Raw genomic sequence first — 18,868 nt, forward strand, 5'->3', positions numbered from 1 at the left:
TAGTCCTCCTGAGTTGCCTGCCCCTTCTTCCAAAGGTCATAAACTCTCCTTTTTTTCCTGAGTTCCAGCCAAAGCTCTCTGTTCAGCCAGGCCAGTCTTCTTCCCTGCTGGCTCATCTTTTGGCACATATAAGACCAATAACAACAATTTTCTAATAGCAAGAATTGTCTGCCTGCCTTGACCTTAGATCATGACAAGCAGTTAGTTGAGCTTGAAATCTGGGTGCACTGATGAACGCATTAAGGCCTCTGGCCTTTATTTATTCATAAGAAACCTGACTTTATACTGCGCTGAGCAGCTCTAAAAACTCTTCTTGAGCTCACAGGATCTATAATTATGTAGAGAATGTTATCAGCAGCCATTGATAAACTGTGCTTTCACCCCAAAACTTATGAATATATGTAACAGTGATTTTAGGGTTTGTTAACAAGCTGACAGGCCCTATTTGGTCAAGCTAATTTGTTTTATTCTTGTTTATTTTTACTAGTGGCACTATGCCAGCAACACAGCTAATAGTTTAAAGTTAAAAACTAAGCTAAGACATGATTTATCACTTATGCCTGTATCTGTATCTTTTTGTTCTAGACAATATTAGTACGGAAACAAAATTACAATGGAGTTTATCTGCTCTCTCCAAACAAGGTAAGTCTGAATTTACTTATGAGTCCTAATAACTGGTTTTAGTTCTGTTTTCAGATAGTGTACAATGTATCTTGAGATTAAAATGCATACTTTTCATTCAGATTATTGAAGAGCAGGGAGTCAATAGATCAAACATATTTTCAGTTAAGCTACTGGGTGGATAAGAATCCAAAAAAGTCAGGTAACAATCCTGATCTTGTTAAATTTACAGAGGCAAATCTATCCCATAAACATTTTAGGGTCAGAATTACCTACATCTTTTTGGAAGGTTTATAGCATAGGCTAGAAATGCCTAAACTAGCTTTAAAAGCACAGAAATGCCATTTATATGCTCTTCTCCATTACTTATTATGTAGCTTAATATAAGACTGCATGCTGGAGATTTCAGCAGTTTCAGGTATCCACTAGCCACCAGCTTCCAGACACTGTTACATACCATGAAGAAACTTCCACCTCACCACTCTTCGCTTTTTTCTCCCTTATTTATCTGGCAGGGGCATAAACTTGCAGGAGGGTTGCTTATGAGGGCCAAGCAGTGGAAGGGAGAAGTATGAAGATCAAACAATGGGCTTAAAAGAGGCAATGCTGGAAGAGCTGGACCAGAATTCTGGGGATTCAAACTTGGTTTTAATGGGAATGTTGCAGGCAGGATGACTACTAATCATCACTTGAGAAAAGTTTTCTTGTGATTTCATTTTAAAAACTGTCATTCTTTTTAGCATACACAGCAAACAGAACCTGTTTGGATGTGAACAAGGAGTGTGTTGAAGATGAAGTATGTAACAAACAGTTGTCCCTGTACCTTAAGTTTTGCTCAGTGAATAAGAAGTGCAACATGGAAGAATGTCAAGCAGCCATAAGGTTCTTCTATCTAAACATGCCTTTTGAAGTTGCCCAAATGATGACATTTTGTGATTGTATCCAGCCTGACGAATCCTGCCACAGAGCCAAAGAACTTCTCCATGGCAAGCCCTGTGCAGTTACTGCAGTTCCACCCCCATCATGTCTGAATGTAATCCACATGTGTGAAGAGAATGAATTGTGCAGGTAAGTAGAAGAAAGATTTTGCCTAGTAATGTGCCTGTGAATAAGGATTTGATCAAATAATTTTATCGATATGCTATCTCATCTATAGCAAAATTTTCTTCTGCACTGTATCTATTGTATATTATCACTTCCATTTGACATCTTCATAGATGTCTGCATCAGCTGTGGTAATGCCACAAGTAATTCCACAAGTAAACTGAAAACGTTTGTTTTCAGAAAGGTCTGGAATCTAGTGTGGGCTTTGCTTCTGCCTCTTTCATGACTCTTAACACTATTTCTGCTGGACAAACTATACCATTGCGTATTTTCATTACCACTTTCATCAGGTAATGTGTGCCAGTCTGCACCTTTGCCCTCTAGCAGTTTGCAGAAATTGTGCAGCAGACCGGACAAAGTTTGTTTGCTTAAAGTAATTACCTCTTCCACCGCAGACTCTGACCCTTTGTACCCAACGGCCATACAACCACCTTGGCCTGTTCAGAAAACTTTCGTCTTGTTTTTGTCATCTCAACCGTACTGATACTTGAAAAAAGCTGCCCTGAAACATGCACAGACCATCAAACTCATGAAGAATAACGCAGTTTTCAGATGATTTTATTTTTAGAAAACATGCAACAGGATTAGCCCATATTCATAGTCCTACTTAATTGCCACCATTTGTGGATGGTCAGTTGGCCCATTTTGGTTTTCAGTGTAGGCACCAGTTCCCTTGTGGATTAGACCTGAATTTTACCTCAAAGCTGTGCTCAAATTAACCTTCAGTCAACAAACCAGGAGGCCAAGAGACGCTTCCAGTTCTGTGCAGGCTATTCAGATTGACGTCAGTGGGAACTGCCCCTTTTTATGTCAAGAAGAATTGGGCTACAAATGTATGTCTGTGCACGTGCATGTGTACACATGTAATATCATAATGGAGACTTGCTGAATTACCCATTATTTTGGGAACATTAATGTTTCCTGGCACTGACAATAAGTGGATATAATTAATAAAATTAGTCTGTGAATTATGGCTAGCCATATCTATAAATCAGGAGGTGAATAAAAATAATTCCATTAGCACAGAGGTGGCACCTGCTTTGAAACCTTTGCTTGTGTAATGAAAATATTTACAGTAATGTCCTAGCTGGTATTGTAACGGTCCGTGCTTTTCCATGTGACTTGCTTGTAACAGCTACACAATATCAATAGAAAATCCATAACCTAATTTTATGATTAAGGAAAAAATGTTTTTATATATTAATGTGCAATATACAACAGTTTACCTTTATCATCCCTACATTTAATGTAAGTGGTAAATTAGTTTCTAATTAATATCTACAGATTTCTTAGTTAACTTTTAATAGATGTTTTCTATTGTCATACATAGTGCATTAAAGGCCGATTTTATTCTATCCTAAGAGCAAATAAAATAAAAACATATGAGATTATTGAGCTGGGAAACAAATTAATTCTTCTCATAAGTTATCTCTGCTATTAATTCATCTTTAAGGTCAACTGAATTACTTCTGATTTTTCCTGTGCCTTGGACATTTTGTATTTCGTTAGCATTTGGGGGGAGGAGGGGTTGGCATTGGATATAGATTATTTTACATAAAATAAGTTGAATATTCATTCTTCCTTCACACTGCCCACTGATCCACTGATCCACTGCCCACAAACTGATCCACTAGAACAGCACCTGGTGTGGTTTCATTGTGATGACTGTAATTCCTCTATCCGCACTTCTTCTCTGAGTGTCCGAGACTGTTGGTATTCACACTGATTTTTGCTGGACCCTGGCAAAATCTCCACAGGTGCTGATTAGACGTGAAGTTGCTTTTTCTCAAAAGCATTTTCAGTAAAACAAAGTTTTTCCTCAAATTACAATTTTGCAGATTTCACTCAAATCAATTAGGTGCAAATCAGAGCAGAATTTAGGCCAGATATCACTGAATATTGTGATTTTTAAGGCTTAAGTGGCACCTTGGGAATACACTCTCTTTTCGTGATGATCCTTAAATGTCTTTTTGTGAAATCACAGAGTTTTTAAACGGTCATTGTATACTTCTTTTTTTTCCACCAGGAAAAAGTACACAACTTTTCGGTCGAAGTGTTGGAGACACGTAACAAAAAAATGCTACAATGATGAAGCTTGTCTTGAAACTTTAATCAAGGATGACATGCCCTGTTCTGCAAATGCTGATTGCGAAGCAGCCTACATTAGCAACTGGGGCACGATCCTGCGTGTGGAGTGTACCTGCCAGAATTTGCCTCCCGTGGAGCAGTCTTTGTGCGAGCTCTTCCATCACATGCTTCACAGCAAATCCTGCTTCAGTGAGTTACGTGAGTAACACATAAAACTTTAAAGAATAATTAGTTTTAAAGAGTATTAAAATGCTGACTTACACCAAATCTTTACCATATCTTTGCTGCCACTGATTTCAACAGGATTTATATCTGCGGTTTTTTTAATCCAAATCAAAATACAAATTGCACATACAGTTTTTTCCTCTGGTTTGGGGAAATATTTATATTACTAGTAAATCAATAAAATTGACTACATGTCTCATTACATGAATTTGCTGGAATAACAATAAAAGAATAATTTCTGGGGTCTATACTATTACACAGATTAGAAAAGTCCAAAGCCTCATTGGCTTAATGTAGTTCGGTACACTGCTCTTACAAATAATATGACACATTATGTTGTTTTCTCTTTCTTTTCTTCTTGGAGTCTAAATATTAGTATAGCTTACACACATTTAGCAACAGCCTTCATTCCACAGAAAATAACTTCACTGATTTAAATAGGACCTCTCAAAGAAAAAGCTGCTGTGAATGGAGGCTTCAGGATTTGCCCTTCAGTAAAAACACTGGGGTTAACTCAGATGAAATGTATGTACTTCCTCAGAACCAGTAAAGCCTTTCATGTGCTAAATCAGCTACTTATTTTTGTGTCCTGGTTTCAGCTGGGATAGAGTTAATTTTCTTCCTAGTAGCTGGTATAGTGCTGTGGTTTGGATTTTAGTATGAGAATAATACTGATAACATGCTGATGTCTTAGCTGTTGCTAAGTAGCGTTTACACTCGCCAAGGACTTTCAGCTTCCCATGCTCTGCCAGGCGCACAAGAAACTGGGAGGGGGCACAGCCAAGATAGTTGACCCAACCTGGCCAAAGGGCTATTCCATACCATGTGATGTTGTGCTCAGTATAGAAACTGGGGGGGACCTGGCCGGGGGGCAGCGATCGCTGCTCGGGGACGGGCTGGGCATCACTCAGTGGGTGGTGAGCGGTTGTATCACTTGGGTTTTTTCCTGGGTTTTGTTCCTCTCTCGCTCTCTTGTTGCTTTCCTTCTCATTACAATTTATTGTTATTATTATTTTTGTTCCAATTATTAAACTGTTCTTATCTCAACCCACGAGTTTTCTTACTTCTGCTCTTCCGATTCTCCTGCATCCCACCGGGGGGGGGAAGGGTGAGCGAGCAGTTGTGTGGTGCTTAATTGCCAACTGGGGCTAAACCACAACATTTTGTTAAATGTATAGCCCTTGCCACGTCTTTGTTTAAGAGAGAATTATTAGTGCAGTGAATGGCACTATGGGAGTAAATATTAATTTTTTGGTCTGAATCAGGAGTGTGCCTTCAAAGCAAATCCCCTATTTTCCCCACTTACTGTGCTGTGGGTCACATCACAGGGTGGTTCCATATCACAGGGTGGTTCCTGGATTTCTGCAGCCTAAAACTGAACCTGAAGGTTCATCTGCCACCTCTGCAATGCTCCAGCAACATCCAGGCATCCAATCCATGGACCAGATTAAAGACCAAAGTACCCTCTTCTCCTCAAATCTCTGATCTATCACACCAGCTATTTTGCTATATAAATCCTCTTAGGATATACTACTTGCTAGTGCATCATACCCTGTGCCAGTCATCTTCTATATGTAATTATATATATTCTCAACCTAGCTTGGGAGAGGTAACTATATCTAAAGATTTCAGTGAAAAGCAATGACTATTTCATAGTTCCATCTGATGGACTGTCTTTTAAAAACATGCATTAATTGCATGCATGCATTTCATTGAATGAATTAGCTAATTTTTTCATTTTAGCAGCCAAAATGTTACCACTGTTAAGGGTGTAATTTTTTTCTTGTCACTCAAAGTCTGCCCAGAAATTAAAATCAAGTTGCTGAAACACTGCCCTTAAGTTTAGTTAATCACTACTAAAATTCACACTCTGAGAAAAGATTAAAAATCATATCACAACTCCCCTGGAAAAGTGATACCATAACACACTTACATTTGAGACTACTGGCGGTGATTTTGCTGATGAATGTTATTTATTTGTTTGCTTGCTCTATGGCTGCATTTAATGGTCCAAATGAGTGATCACATCATTGTGTTAGTTATTCTTTACCTACAAAGCAAAAAGATGACCCTCATGTCATAATAATCAAATAATTGCTTATGAGCTTTTGCCATTCCCTGAAGCAGTCTCAGGTTAAAATTTTTTTTGTGATGGAAACTTTCCTAACCTAATTGAGACTGAAGAACAGAAGCTTGCTTGCTCCTGTGGTACAACGAATTCCTGCTAGTTAAACAAAAACAGTCTGGGGATCCAGGGCCTTTGGCTGAGTAAAGGATGGACACCTACTCTACAGAACATTTGCAGAGTCTTGCGAATCTTGCTTTTGTTTTTTCTAGATGTGTAGTTGTAATGCAGTTAAACTGAAGAGAGAGATGATTATGGGTTTAATTGTAAGGCACAGTGTTAAATGGCGTTATCTGCATGGCAGTTCAGAGACGTGGAGTGAGTGCTCTGTTGCAGACCTCATCCAACCCCTTCTGCTAACTCATTCAACTGGCCTGGGTGTGAACTTTGGATAACTTTCACTCTTACAGCGGTGATGATCTTTAATGTTGAAGTCTTTATGAATAGGGAAATACCTACAAATCCTACTCTTCTATCGCACTGCCTTGCTACAAGTGTTTGCTCTTGGGGCTGTGGTTACAGGATTAAAGCTTGCTGCAGACCCAGTAAAATGCAAGAACTGTGAGTAACTGGTTGCTATATGAGACAGAAGCACAACATGGATCGCTGCCAATGTAGGATCAGTGTCACAACAGGAATAAGCAAAAATGCCAGTGACAGAAAGTAAAAAGTTAATTTTCCAAAATATTTTAATTCTGGGTTGTACTTTTGGATCTCACAGAAAAAATACATTACAAGGAGATTTACTCCATTGCTATTTAGACAATGTTCCAGGCTGTAAACATGAGCTTTGTCATATTGTTTTCATTCCTCTAGGGAATAAAAATTTCTCAGTTTACAGTTCATGTGGGTGACCATGCATGGTCTTGTATGGCTTAGCCTCTTGCTCTGTAAACTAGTCTACTTAGGTAAACCTTTTATTTTTCATTTCAACAGAAGATGTCTATTTTCAGATACACTCATGAAATTATGCCCCCTAAGAGGACAGGCCTTTGTGAAAGAGTTGATTTACTTCAAACTACTACCCATTTCTTATAACTTCTATATTGGTTTGGTGGGCCCAATTCTTTTGGTGGGCCTATTTCTAAAATAGTTTATGTGAAAAGAGAATTTAAGCTGTTTTGAGGCAAAGAATTTTTAAAGCACACTTGTCCCCCATAAGACAAACTACAGAGGAGGTTTAACTGAGATGTCAAAGGAAGAACTGTCATTCACTCATTCACTTTGTTCATCGAGTATCAGTAAACAATATTTTTAAACAGCTGCCTTTATAAAATCTGTGACTCTTATCAAAACACCAAACAACAATACTCACTTAAATTATTATTTTAAAGTAATATTTTGAATGGATATTTTCTTTCCAATATTCAGGTCAAATTTCCATTAAGAAGAAAGGTTTTCATTGGGTAAATACAGAAATGCCAGGAGAAAAGCTTTCCAGAGCACAGCTCCATTCTTCTTCAATTAATGGTGAGTTTGGGCAAACCACTCCCTGATTTTAATAGAAGTACTCTTGAAATTTCCCTCGTGTATGATACGGAAGACGAAAGGTTGAGTCCCTTGGGTGAGTTCAGGCAAGTGAGCTCTACCTGTTGCTCCCCCATTAAACATAATGTGGAAAAAACTCTCTACCTGTTTGGCTTAGCTTATATAACCACAAAATAAAGATAATGAGACTGAACCAATTTCTCTGATAAGTGGTTTTGAAATAGATGTCTCACAATCACTGTATTATGATTGGGGAAAATTAAGCTATTAAGCCCGCCAGAGTCTGACTCTCCGTACAGTCATTAGAGAGTAGTAGTCATAATGTGTAATACAAACTATTAGCTTTGATGTCACACCTACTTCTCTCCTATCTCTCTTGACTTTTTGTGCCATAGTAGTTACAACAACAAAATTAGGAAGCCACAGTAAGTGGTCTGAGAAGGGGCTTGTGTTACACTCCATCAGACTTTACCTTCTCATGCAACACAAGGGCACGCAATTGCGGATCATGATATCCCATGGCTGAAGAGCTGCATCAGGTTTTATTTCCATGCATTTACAGTAAGCAATTAAGTGACATAAAGTTAAAGGATTGAATTATTGAATTAATATACAAATTTTGTCATGGCTGAAATAATATTAATTTTATATTTCCTTTTGAAGGACCCAATTACAGAGTGAGAACACTAAAGACCTTAATGCACAAATATTGACTGTAATGAGAATGATCTGTTCTACCTTGCATGGGGCAGATCACGATACTCCCAACATTACTACGAATTAGATCCCAGAACTGTTCATACTGAACACCTTTAAAAGTGAAAAAATAATTCAAGCTCTGCATGCAGTACAAAATAAAGGGATTTCTATCATCTTCATCCTTCAACTATTGCTGAAGTGGGCAACCTGAGAAGTATAAAAATAGATTCATGGGAATGGGATTCCTGAGACCTGTATGTGAATAAAGCATTCAGCTGTAATTTCAGCATTAAGAGTCACGCATGTCATCCAAGTGCTCTGTGTAGCCAGAGAAGAAAGTCAGGGACCCTCAGAGGAAGATCAATCCCACCTTTTCAGACTGTCTTTGCTGGAAGCGTTGGCTTCTCTTTGCCAACTACAGCGGGAGCCTGAATCTCTAGCTGGAACGAGACTCTAGTAGTGAAATAATGCAAGTTATAATGCAAGAAATCCTGCTTTAAGTGAGAAAATGTAAAATGTGAGATATTTCACCCCTGTGACTAGTTCTAACTGCAGACCCTTTCAGTGGGTAAAATGTATTATACATTTCCCTCAGAGATTCAGATAAATGTTTGCAAAAAGCAGCCTGCACCCAGTTAATTCTGTTCCCACTGAAGTCTGAATACTTTCCAAAAAACTGTCCTTGAAGTCTTAACAGAATTTTGGATGGCCTTAGAAAAATAAAAAGAATGCTGACCAGCCTAAACCATACAATAAAATATTCCTTCGATTGGAGCTGTCATGTACACTAGACGGGAACTCTCTAAGCTATAAATGTCTCATAGGAAGCCAGGTCAAGGAGAAGCGTCTGATTCAGGATATCTACCTGATGATAAAAACCATATTGCAAATTGTTTCATAAATCCCACTGCCAAAAATCTAACCCAGTATCCTACATTCATATGCTAGTAAATGTGCATTACTCAGGCTGCAAAGGGAGTTATCATCTTTACAAAATATTTTTCTTTACTGAAATCAAATCCCAGGAAGAATCCCAGGGTGCAGAGGCAAAACGGTTAAGTTGTCAAATATGGCCTTTTTTGTGTGTGAAGATATTTGAAGATATTCACTTCTTGGCTATTTTCTGTTTGGAAAGCAGGAGATACAATTTGCTGATGTCTTGTCCCTACATCAAGATCTCAGAAGAATCCTTTAGTTAGCTTGTCATTGAAAGATACAAGGATGTTTTTCACCAATTCAAACTAATGACCGTCTACAGATGAACATGCTTAGAGGAAACTCAATATTTCTTCAACTTTTTCTTGATTTTATAATTCAAAAAAACACTTACTGTTCAAAAAACAGTAAGATTTCTCCATTCTATTCAGTGGCATTGCAAATCATGCCATTGGATAAGATTTGTTTTAATAAAAGGAGTCCTTCATAATAAATAATAAACCTAAACATATATACATATATTCATATATATTTGCAAATAAATATAACCCTATTCAGTTGGAAGAATATTATTCCAGCTTTTGGTGTAACCATATGATAACAGGATTGTGTAAAAATCTTGACTGGATTTACACTCATTCACTTACCCAGGAGGGTACAGGCCAACCCAGTCGTCTGTGGCCTGATACAACCCTGTTAACAAGATGTGATGTGGCAGAGTCCTAACCATGTAAAAGTTAATGAGACTTTTGCTGTGAGCTTAGATGGGGCCAGAATTTTATGTCCTTTTGGAAACAACATCAAAAAGTGATAAATCAAACAAAAATTATCCAAACTTCAAAAATGTTGTTATTGCCTACCTAGTTATGCACTTTCAGCCTGGTTTTTATTTTCTCCTATGGAAATTATCTTCAGGATTTTACAGATCCACATAATTTAAAAGATTGCTTCCCACACTTTAATTTGAAAAATGATTCATGTGTGAAGATAAGCATTTACTTTCATCAGCATAGAGCTTTGGAGCTAAAGTATTTTTGGCTGGAAGAGAAAGCTAGAAATACAGAACTCTTATCCTGTTCTTGTGAGATACAATAAAATTGGGCTTGACCCAAAACTGTTGAAATTAATCTCATTTCATCTTAAATTGTAGAGTTATCATATATTTCCTACTGAGGAGTTTTGCTGTGCTGAGAATCTAGATAAACAAGTAATTGGCAGGGTTTATCTATAATTATACCAGCTGCTGTGGGAACTGAGATTAGTTCAGCTCCAGCGACTTTAATTTGTAAAGTATGAAACATTGTCAATCTGATTGCTTTATAAATGTAGAAAAAAGCCTGTGACAAGCTGCAGGTAGCCAAGAAACCTCTGAGCACCAGCCAGAATTAATCTGTCCAATGAATATTCACAGCCATTTCACTATGTGTACATAAGCAGGTAGACTTACACAAGAGTGTAATCCCACTAATTGTTCCAGTTGCTGAGCTCTCAGCTATCCTGTACTGAACTTCATCACTGGAAATGTCCATGTGTCTATGCAGACAGCTCCGCTAGTGCTTCAATGGTACCTGCAGCCCCAGTCATGTCCCTGAGGTTTGCAGCCCATCCTAAGAAGGGCAAGACATCCATCACGCAGCTGCGGTGGCCTTGCTACAGACCTGCCCTGAGGTGAGAAGGCCCATGAGCTTCTCATGACTACAGACCATCTCCACAGGACAGAGCAGCCCCCCAGGCACCTCACAGCCCTTCCCCTTGCAATGGAAATGACTGCTCTCCACTTGTGTCGATTCATTCTCTGCAGGACTGAGCTGGAAACATCTTGTATTTTAGATGCCTCCTATTATAAGTCTTCAGCCACCACGTGTGCCTTGCTTTCTCCATGGTACATGCAGATATTTGTATCCCTTTCTCCATGTAGTCAGAGAACCCAAACCAGGTTTGCTCTTCTGCACCTCAGTCAGAGAAGTACTGAAATAGGGACAGCTATTTCTTAGAAGAGTAATGACATAGGCACATTTTGTACACTACATTTTTTACCATTTCTGCTAAGAATAGGAAATTATTCTAACTTTTAAACATGTTTTTAATGCTTGTGATGGATCTATCTGCTCTCCAGAGCAGGTTGGACAGTTGGACTTGAGTATCTTAAAGGTCTTTTCCAACCTAAATGATTCTGTGATTCTATGATTCCAGTGAACTGTGAATGGGCACATAGCATGAGAGCTAAGGTTGTTTACTGATCCATAACTACAAACGTGCCTGATTTCAGTTAGTGTTTTTATTGTTCGTTTAAGGCACTGTGTTTTAAGCCTTAACTTGTTGTTAGTTAGATCATGTTCAGATGATCAATACCATGTCTACAGAGATCAAAATGGGATAGTACAGCCTGTTATGTCATACAGGAATTGAAATGTGGATTCTGGTAGTTTTCATGGACAAGATTTGGACATAGATTAATAGTGAAAACTTCTATTAAATATCCTGTGGATTTTTAAAGAAGAGCAGTGTGCCTAGAAACACACCACCCCAGCAACACACACCCCAGAAACACACACCCCAGCAACATTTTTCAGGGAAGAAGAATAAGCACATTCAAGTAGTTAAACCACAAGGAATATATAAAATGAAGAATTAGCTCTTCAGCCACAAAATTATGCCCTCTCCTAGCCTTACAAATTCCCTCACTTCTCAGAAGGTAGGAGAAATTATATAGCTTCTAGCATGATCTCATCATTAACATCTTTCTTGTGTTCCCCATAGAACTGAAAATGTTATAATTAACATCTCTTTTACCAGCAATTACCTCACCAAAAACATAGCATTTTATAAGATTTTGACAAAAAATAGAACATTTTGATTTCATTTGATCATGTCGGAGTGTTTTGTTTTATCAAAATGAAGCACTTTTTGCAACTTTTTAAAGAAAAATATTAGAATATTTTGGTGAAATTATATTAGCCCATTTTTAACCATCCATGACTGTTGCTCCTAATAATTTTCCTAGACTTGTGGTAAGTGGTTTACTTTAAAAACTTCTATTTGCCTTAAATATGCATGAACCTCACTTTCCACTTCAAAAAAGTAGGAAACTTTTGCCCCTACAACTGCTACTGCGATTGTAGAAAGTTTTAAAAAATGACTGAGTGTACAATTAAGATTCAGAAACTGCAAAAAAAGCCTAAAAATTATTCTTTTCCTAGAACTCATCATCTTAAAGAAATGTTGTAACTTGAGAGGAAGGCCCACTGCTGATCTATTTTTTCATGTATGATACTAGCAGTACTCCACTGAGACTAAGACAGACCTCGCGCCTCTTCCTTCGAAAATTCACCACATTAGATATCTTTCAGTAGCTTGCTGCATTAAGTGGTATGTTCATTCTGTGCAACTTGTGATGGTTCAATCATTGCTTTCATTTTTCTTTTATTGAAAAACTTGACTTTTGGATAGTTTTTTGAGAAAGAGTGTCATCCTGCAATAAAAACCAGGCAGGTCCAAACCCCTGCTCAGCTCTTGCCCATTGCTTGCCTCATTGTAGAATATATATTCACTCTCTCTTACTGGAGCTGCCCCAGTATCCATACCACCTGTGTTTGTATTACCCTATATGCTACATCCATTGCACGTATGTAGTGTATACAGAAACGTCTCATTTAGGGTCTGTGTGTGAATATGCACATACAAACACACAGAACTGATGCACAGTAACTGAAAACTGATTCAGAGACCAGAATTTGGCCTTCTTGCAGCCCAGATAAGTGACTCGGTGATGGGGCCAGGACTCCATCTCTTCCTCGGTGAATGTTTCACTATGTAAGGTGGAGCAGCTTGGGAACAGCTAAGGCCCTCTGCATTTGAGTTCCTATATAAACAAAACCTATTTAATTGTATAAACATGACAGAATCATTGCAACAGGAGAGTAACAGAAAGGTCTCATGTTTTATGCTTACGGCTCTGGATTTGGGTCCTCTTGTCAAGTCATCTAACCTCCGCACCTCTCCATCCCAGGTTCAGAGCTTATGTTACATTCTCAACTGAAACTTTTCCCTCAGAATATTTGATCAAAACTGATTGATTCATTCCTCCAGGAAAAATAAGTTTCTCCTCATTTGGAAAACAAAAGTTGAAACAACTCCCAGTTTTTCAACAGTTGGAATTTTTAGCACATAAGTTGCCTAAGTGACTTGTTGGTGAGAAGCCTAAGAGAAAGAGGAAACTCCATGGGCACGGGGCCCAGAAACACAGTTTTAGATCCCATTTTACATTAATTTGATTCTAGATCAAGTATTGCTGCACACTGCAATTATGGTAATACGTGAAAAAGGAAAAGAGATCTAGCAGGTAAGTAAGACCCAGGTCTCTTCTGATAGACAGAATAAAATTAACAACTTAAATTCAATAGGGAGAATACTCCAAAACACGAATCAGAGTAGGAAGCTGTTCTCCTGGAACAGAGTAAAAGGTAGTGCTACACATATGAAGTGCTATTGGAGCTGGAGTCTGAAAATGATTTTGCACCAAGAGGTGAAGGAAGAGTAATTCCTACCATTGGCATACCATCTAGGTCTTTTTCCTCCTTTTAATTACTGATGTCGTATGTAAGATTTAGCTTACCTATGTATGCATTCCAATTCAGATCTCAAATCTGATTCTTATTACTGAAGAAGTAAATGTTTCATGTCTGCTCTCTGTTTTTTACTTATAGGTGAAACAGTCTACATTATTGCCTATTCCTCCTGCATAGTTCTCATCCTAGGAATAGTCCTGTTGACTCTCCTAAAGATCAGGTAATTTGATAGGGATATTAATCATTGGTTCTAGGAAATTGGAAAAGCAGAAAATAAAATGTTTTGACTTAGTTAAGAGGTTGGCACTGCGATTGTCTTTAAAAACAGTCCAGCATGCCCCAGTGATGGAAAGAACTGACATTGCGGGTGTCAGCAGGGAGGAGTGAAATACGATGCGCATCTACAATGCCCTCCATTCATGCAGGGATCCCAGGCTTCAGGAGGTTTCATTTCCTGTCCCATGGCAGGGGAAGGTGAAATCTGAATTCAAAAATTCTGCGAGGCTACCTTCCTAGCCCTGTAGCAGGCAGAGGTAATGCAGAAAGGAAATGAGAATATTCAGCATTATAACATATTTAGAAACCGAACTGTGAATGCTGCTATTGTAGTTAATATTCTTGCCAAATGCCATTTTTGCTGATAGGATTCTGTAAACATTCCCCCACACACAGTATGAGAAACTGCCCATACACCAATGCTTGGTAAGAAAACAGAAATGTGCATTCACTTAGTCAAATGAGCATGGCTTTTTCTTAAATGATACATTTTCTTGGACCAAATTAAATGGCCAGATTTCAAGAATTACACTGTCAGATGATAGGTAACAGAACATGATGTAGCAGGAGCTATATATAGTGGGAGGGATATTGAGTCAAATTTCATTATTAAATTCAGAGGCAGATCAAAGAGGAATCATGCAGAAAAATGCAAAAGGCAAGTCAAGGATATATGGGAACAGAGGCTTTCTCTTTAGGTTTGCAGTTACAGGAATATCAGCATATAAATAAAACTCAGATTTAAAGAATACAGGGGATGGAAGAAAGAACAGTACATTAATAACAGTGAAGGGAATTATTTTATACCACAGTGTTCATCATAAAAAGAGGGGAGTTTTGCCACTGATTTCAATTAAGCCAAAGTTCAAACTAAAAGCTGTATAGTTTATTGTTAAATACATACACATTCTTTGTTTTCAGAGCCTGCAGAACAAAACATGAGTCAAGAAGTCCCTCGCCAGACCATTCTTCTGAAACATTTATGGTCCATTATAAAAGTCACAGATGAACTACTCTGTTGCTTATGCTTTTTAAGGCTATTCTTGAAAGCCAGCCTGTTGTACATATGCGATAATAAAATATATATTAGAAAAACTACTATAAATTATGGAATTTTGTAGTTGAGCATACAAAAGATTTTTACATTTATTAACACATATTAAACCTTTCAAAAGCCAAAAAAAGTAGAACTGTACTCTCTCTCGATCACATAGATTCACAGATCTGTCCTGAGCTGCACATTTCCTACGTCTGTAGATGCACGTGACAATGGTATAAATGCTGTATCAGCATAAAACTGCCTAGCAGTGGCAATCTTTGAAACCCACCCTTCTGATCTGAACTCATCTGGCAGAACGGAAAAAAATCCGCTCAGAAACATTTTAGAGAGCTGTTAAAAAGTACATATGTGGTAGTTTTGTACACTAGGTTCCCAAGTACCTAATGCCATATTTGTAGGGCAGCACTCACAGGTAGGCTGCCTGTAGCATGATGGTGGAGCACTTGGTGGGGTAGGAAGAGACCAGGATTACAACCATTTTCAGTATGAAAGGAATTAAACTCTGACTATCTGAGCTTTTACTCCAGTATGTTGTTGCTGAAACTGGTTATTCTTTCTCCTCCTTCAAGAAGAAGGTGAGCCTTTCCAATTCGAATACAGTAATTTTAGAAAGCATTTTGTGGTCTGAATGCCCTGTGGAGAGAGCCACTTGCTTGGGGCTGACGTGAAGTGCCTACTTCTTGAGACAGAAGTGACGATCCATCTCATCATCTGTGTTTCCTATTCGTTGTCTCTAGGCAATACCCAAAGTGCCTAATTCTCCCCCTGCCCTGTACTGGGAGTCATGGTCCCTAACACACCCCTCTGGATCCCACTTTCTGGCTATGAGTTCTGGATTTGTCCCCATAGCTGAGTTGTTTGGCTAGATTTAGGCTTCTATTTATTAGCAATTGGTTGTCTTTGTTATACCTTTGTAACAAACTGGTTCTGGTCAGCACAGAATAATGGACTAGCATTTCTTACACAACTGTTACCATAAGTAGCATATGTATTGTCTTGTCATGATAGCATCTGACGAATGAATTTTATTTTGAATTTGATTAATTTGAATTTTGTCTGAATTCCCACTAAATGTAACTCACACAACAAACAGCATCAGGAATGAAATACAGGTTCCACTGAATTCAGTTCCCGTTTTGGTCATGACTTATTCAGATCTAGGGCTAGAAATTTATGGTGTGATCAGAAGAGCAGGAATCTCTGCTCTTCAATGTGACTTTTGCTTCTGGCTTTCGTACTTGTGAAATGATTCAGTGTGTGAGCAAAGTCTTAGGTGTGCAATTCTATTGGGGAGAGATCAGAGCTTTTTAACAATTATTACAACATGCATTTCCTCTTTCTTTAGGATCTGCATAAAAACAAAAATTCATTCTTGTTTTGCAATCAAATACTATCTCATTACTAATCAGCCTTTGGACAAAAATACAACAGAAAGTGGAAAGTTGGTTAGTTTGTTAATCAAAACAATCTCCTTCATCAGTCCAGCAATTCACAGCATTTAGTTTACCTCCCATCATGTAGGTATTTTGAAAGAAGTATATTAACATTCTTCATCTTAAAACCATAAAGAGGAAAAAGTTCAAACTGAAAATACTGCTGAGAATATGTTCTCATCAGTGTTGGATAAAAACATTCCTTTATATAGGAAATATACTTATGAAGTGAACCCTGTGTTGGTTTTCAGTCTGACTTCAAAAAACAATGATGCAATGCTGAACCATCTGTGTCACAAAATTTGAAGAAATCCATTTATATTCTGATTTAACTAAACCTCAATGATAAAAACTTCTCTTGCAACTTTCTGTCTTATAAACTTTTTGTTTTCTTATTATCTTATATTTGGATGCTAGAAACTCTCCTCGTATATGTGCTTAGACACACACACACACACAAGTAGGTAAAATGTATTTGAAGCGGAAGGTAAGTATGTGAGTTACTCTGAAAGACAGCAAGATATTTAGTGGCTATTGTGTTGCTTCTGTAATTTTACAGGCTGTCTTCATCAGGGCTGACTTTAATGCTTAATGGAAAAGTACATTTCCTCTATTATACATGTAAAATGTATTCTTTTGATTTATATTTCCTAGTGACACTGGATTTTGTCAAATTGTATCTAGGCGTTAATTATTAAATAAAGGAATTTCTGCTGGGATTATCTGTATTCAGGTGATCATGATGAGACTCTAACTGCTTCATGAACAGTTTCGTGATGGAAGAAGAAGTAGTATCTTTGTAACAGTCTCATCATTCAAATGTTTTCCTCTGAAGTGAGACATCTGCACTAATTCCCAGCTGAGGAAAATTAAATCTCACTGACGACTTGGGATTCCCAGGACATAGGTCATTTTGGGTAAGGACGTGGTGTTCATCCCCCTTCCATTGGAGCTAGGACATCGCAGAGTGAAGAAATGAAGATTGATTGGGCTAGAGGGAGAAAGCATAAATTTTAGCCTTACAACACTCTCATCTGAAAGGGGGCATTCTGGGTTCCAGTTTTTTCTTTCAAGATTGTTTGTGCAGTTTATCCAAAGATTGTTTCAAATTAAACGTATAAAGAGTTTTTGAGACAAATACGCAGGACTAGCTGTTCCTTATGCAGTATTGAAGCTACAAAGCTGTAAAGTCCAAGTCTCCACTTCTCCTGGCTTGCCACAGTGAGTCTTGAATTCTTCAAAAGGAAGGTTTTCCTCAGTCATCTCACCTGTTTGTGAGGTGAGAGAATGGGCTGCTTGGAGAGACAGGCGTGGACTCAGCCTTTTCAGGCCCTTGTGGGATTTGCATCCTGGTACTCTGAGCTAGATGTCAGATCAAGCTAGTAACACAGAACATGGATGGAAGCAGCACCAACATCATCCCCAAGATGGTGCCTTAAAAGAGTGAACACCATTCAGCTCTTTCAAAAAAATTACTGTGGGTGTCTTTCCACCAGGGAAAATACTTGGATTGAAGCTGGTGAAGATAACTGTCTGCACTTCATGTTCAGGCACTTCAATGGTAGCATGGGGTAAGGAATTTTACTGTTGACTTTTCCAAGAAAGTTTCCTGATCGACATGCTGATGTTTCAGACCACATGCTGAAGTCATTCAGTCTCCCATGAAGTGTGTAGGGGGTCTTAGACATCACTTAGAGGGCACAGATTTCTACTCTGTAGTGGAACATCTGAAGTTAGATAATGCCTCATTGAATTTTTCAACTCCTACCTCCATTCCTGGCTGTAGCTTTTAATGTTTAGTTAATGGAGGGAAGAAATGTTTCCCTAGTAACTTAGAAGAGATTTGTCAGCTATAAAAGCACACAGGAAAACTGATAAAAAGGTAATCCTAAGAAAATGCACTCCAAATGGATTACAAGGTAACAAAGTCAACAGAGGCGTACATGTCAGAGTGACAGCTTGTATTTACTAATGCCGCATGTGTGAGCTGGTTAGTCAGAGGTGCTGAATCTGGCGTAATACATGAGCATATCAGTTTCAATAAACACTGAGATGGATTTTATTTCAGCTTGAACACCACATATTGCAAAATCACAAATGCATTTAACCAAGAGGGTACATGACAATTCCTTAACAAACATATCATCTCTTTGACATTAGTTTCAAAGGACTAAGTTGACTTTGGCTGTAGTCCTTTTGCCTGCTGTGTTATTGCAGCAATGAAGATCAACACTGCATTACAGCA

At 38.1% G+C, this 18,868-nt stretch overlaps 1 protein-coding gene across 1 annotated transcript in view; it reads left to right on the forward strand.

The window, feature by feature from the left end:
• The window catches only part of GFRAL (GDNF family receptor alpha like), a 29,719-nt gene extending 14,580 nt beyond the window's left edge, over nt 1-15,139 (forward strand). Inside the window, exons 5-10 of the mRNA XM_075497288.1 lie at nt 586-642; nt 1,362-1,689; nt 3,752-4,011; nt 7,535-7,633; nt 13,993-14,074; nt 15,052-15,139. Of these exons, the coding sequence (XP_075353403.1) occupies nt 586-642; nt 1,362-1,689; nt 3,752-4,011; nt 7,535-7,633; nt 13,993-14,074; nt 15,052-15,139 (914 nt within the window). The remainder of the gene's footprint in view (nt 1-585; nt 643-1,361; nt 1,690-3,751; nt 4,012-7,534; nt 7,634-13,992; nt 14,075-15,051) is intronic.
• The last annotated feature ends 3,729 nt before the right edge of the window (nt 15,140-18,868 follow it).

This window comes from Mycteria americana, chromosome 3 (genome assembly GCF_035582795.1).
Source record: "Mycteria americana isolate JAX WOST 10 ecotype Jacksonville Zoo and Gardens chromosome 3, USCA_MyAme_1.0, whole genome shotgun sequence".
NCBI classification, from domain to species: domain Eukaryota; kingdom Metazoa; phylum Chordata; class Aves; order Ciconiiformes; family Ciconiidae; genus Mycteria; species Mycteria americana.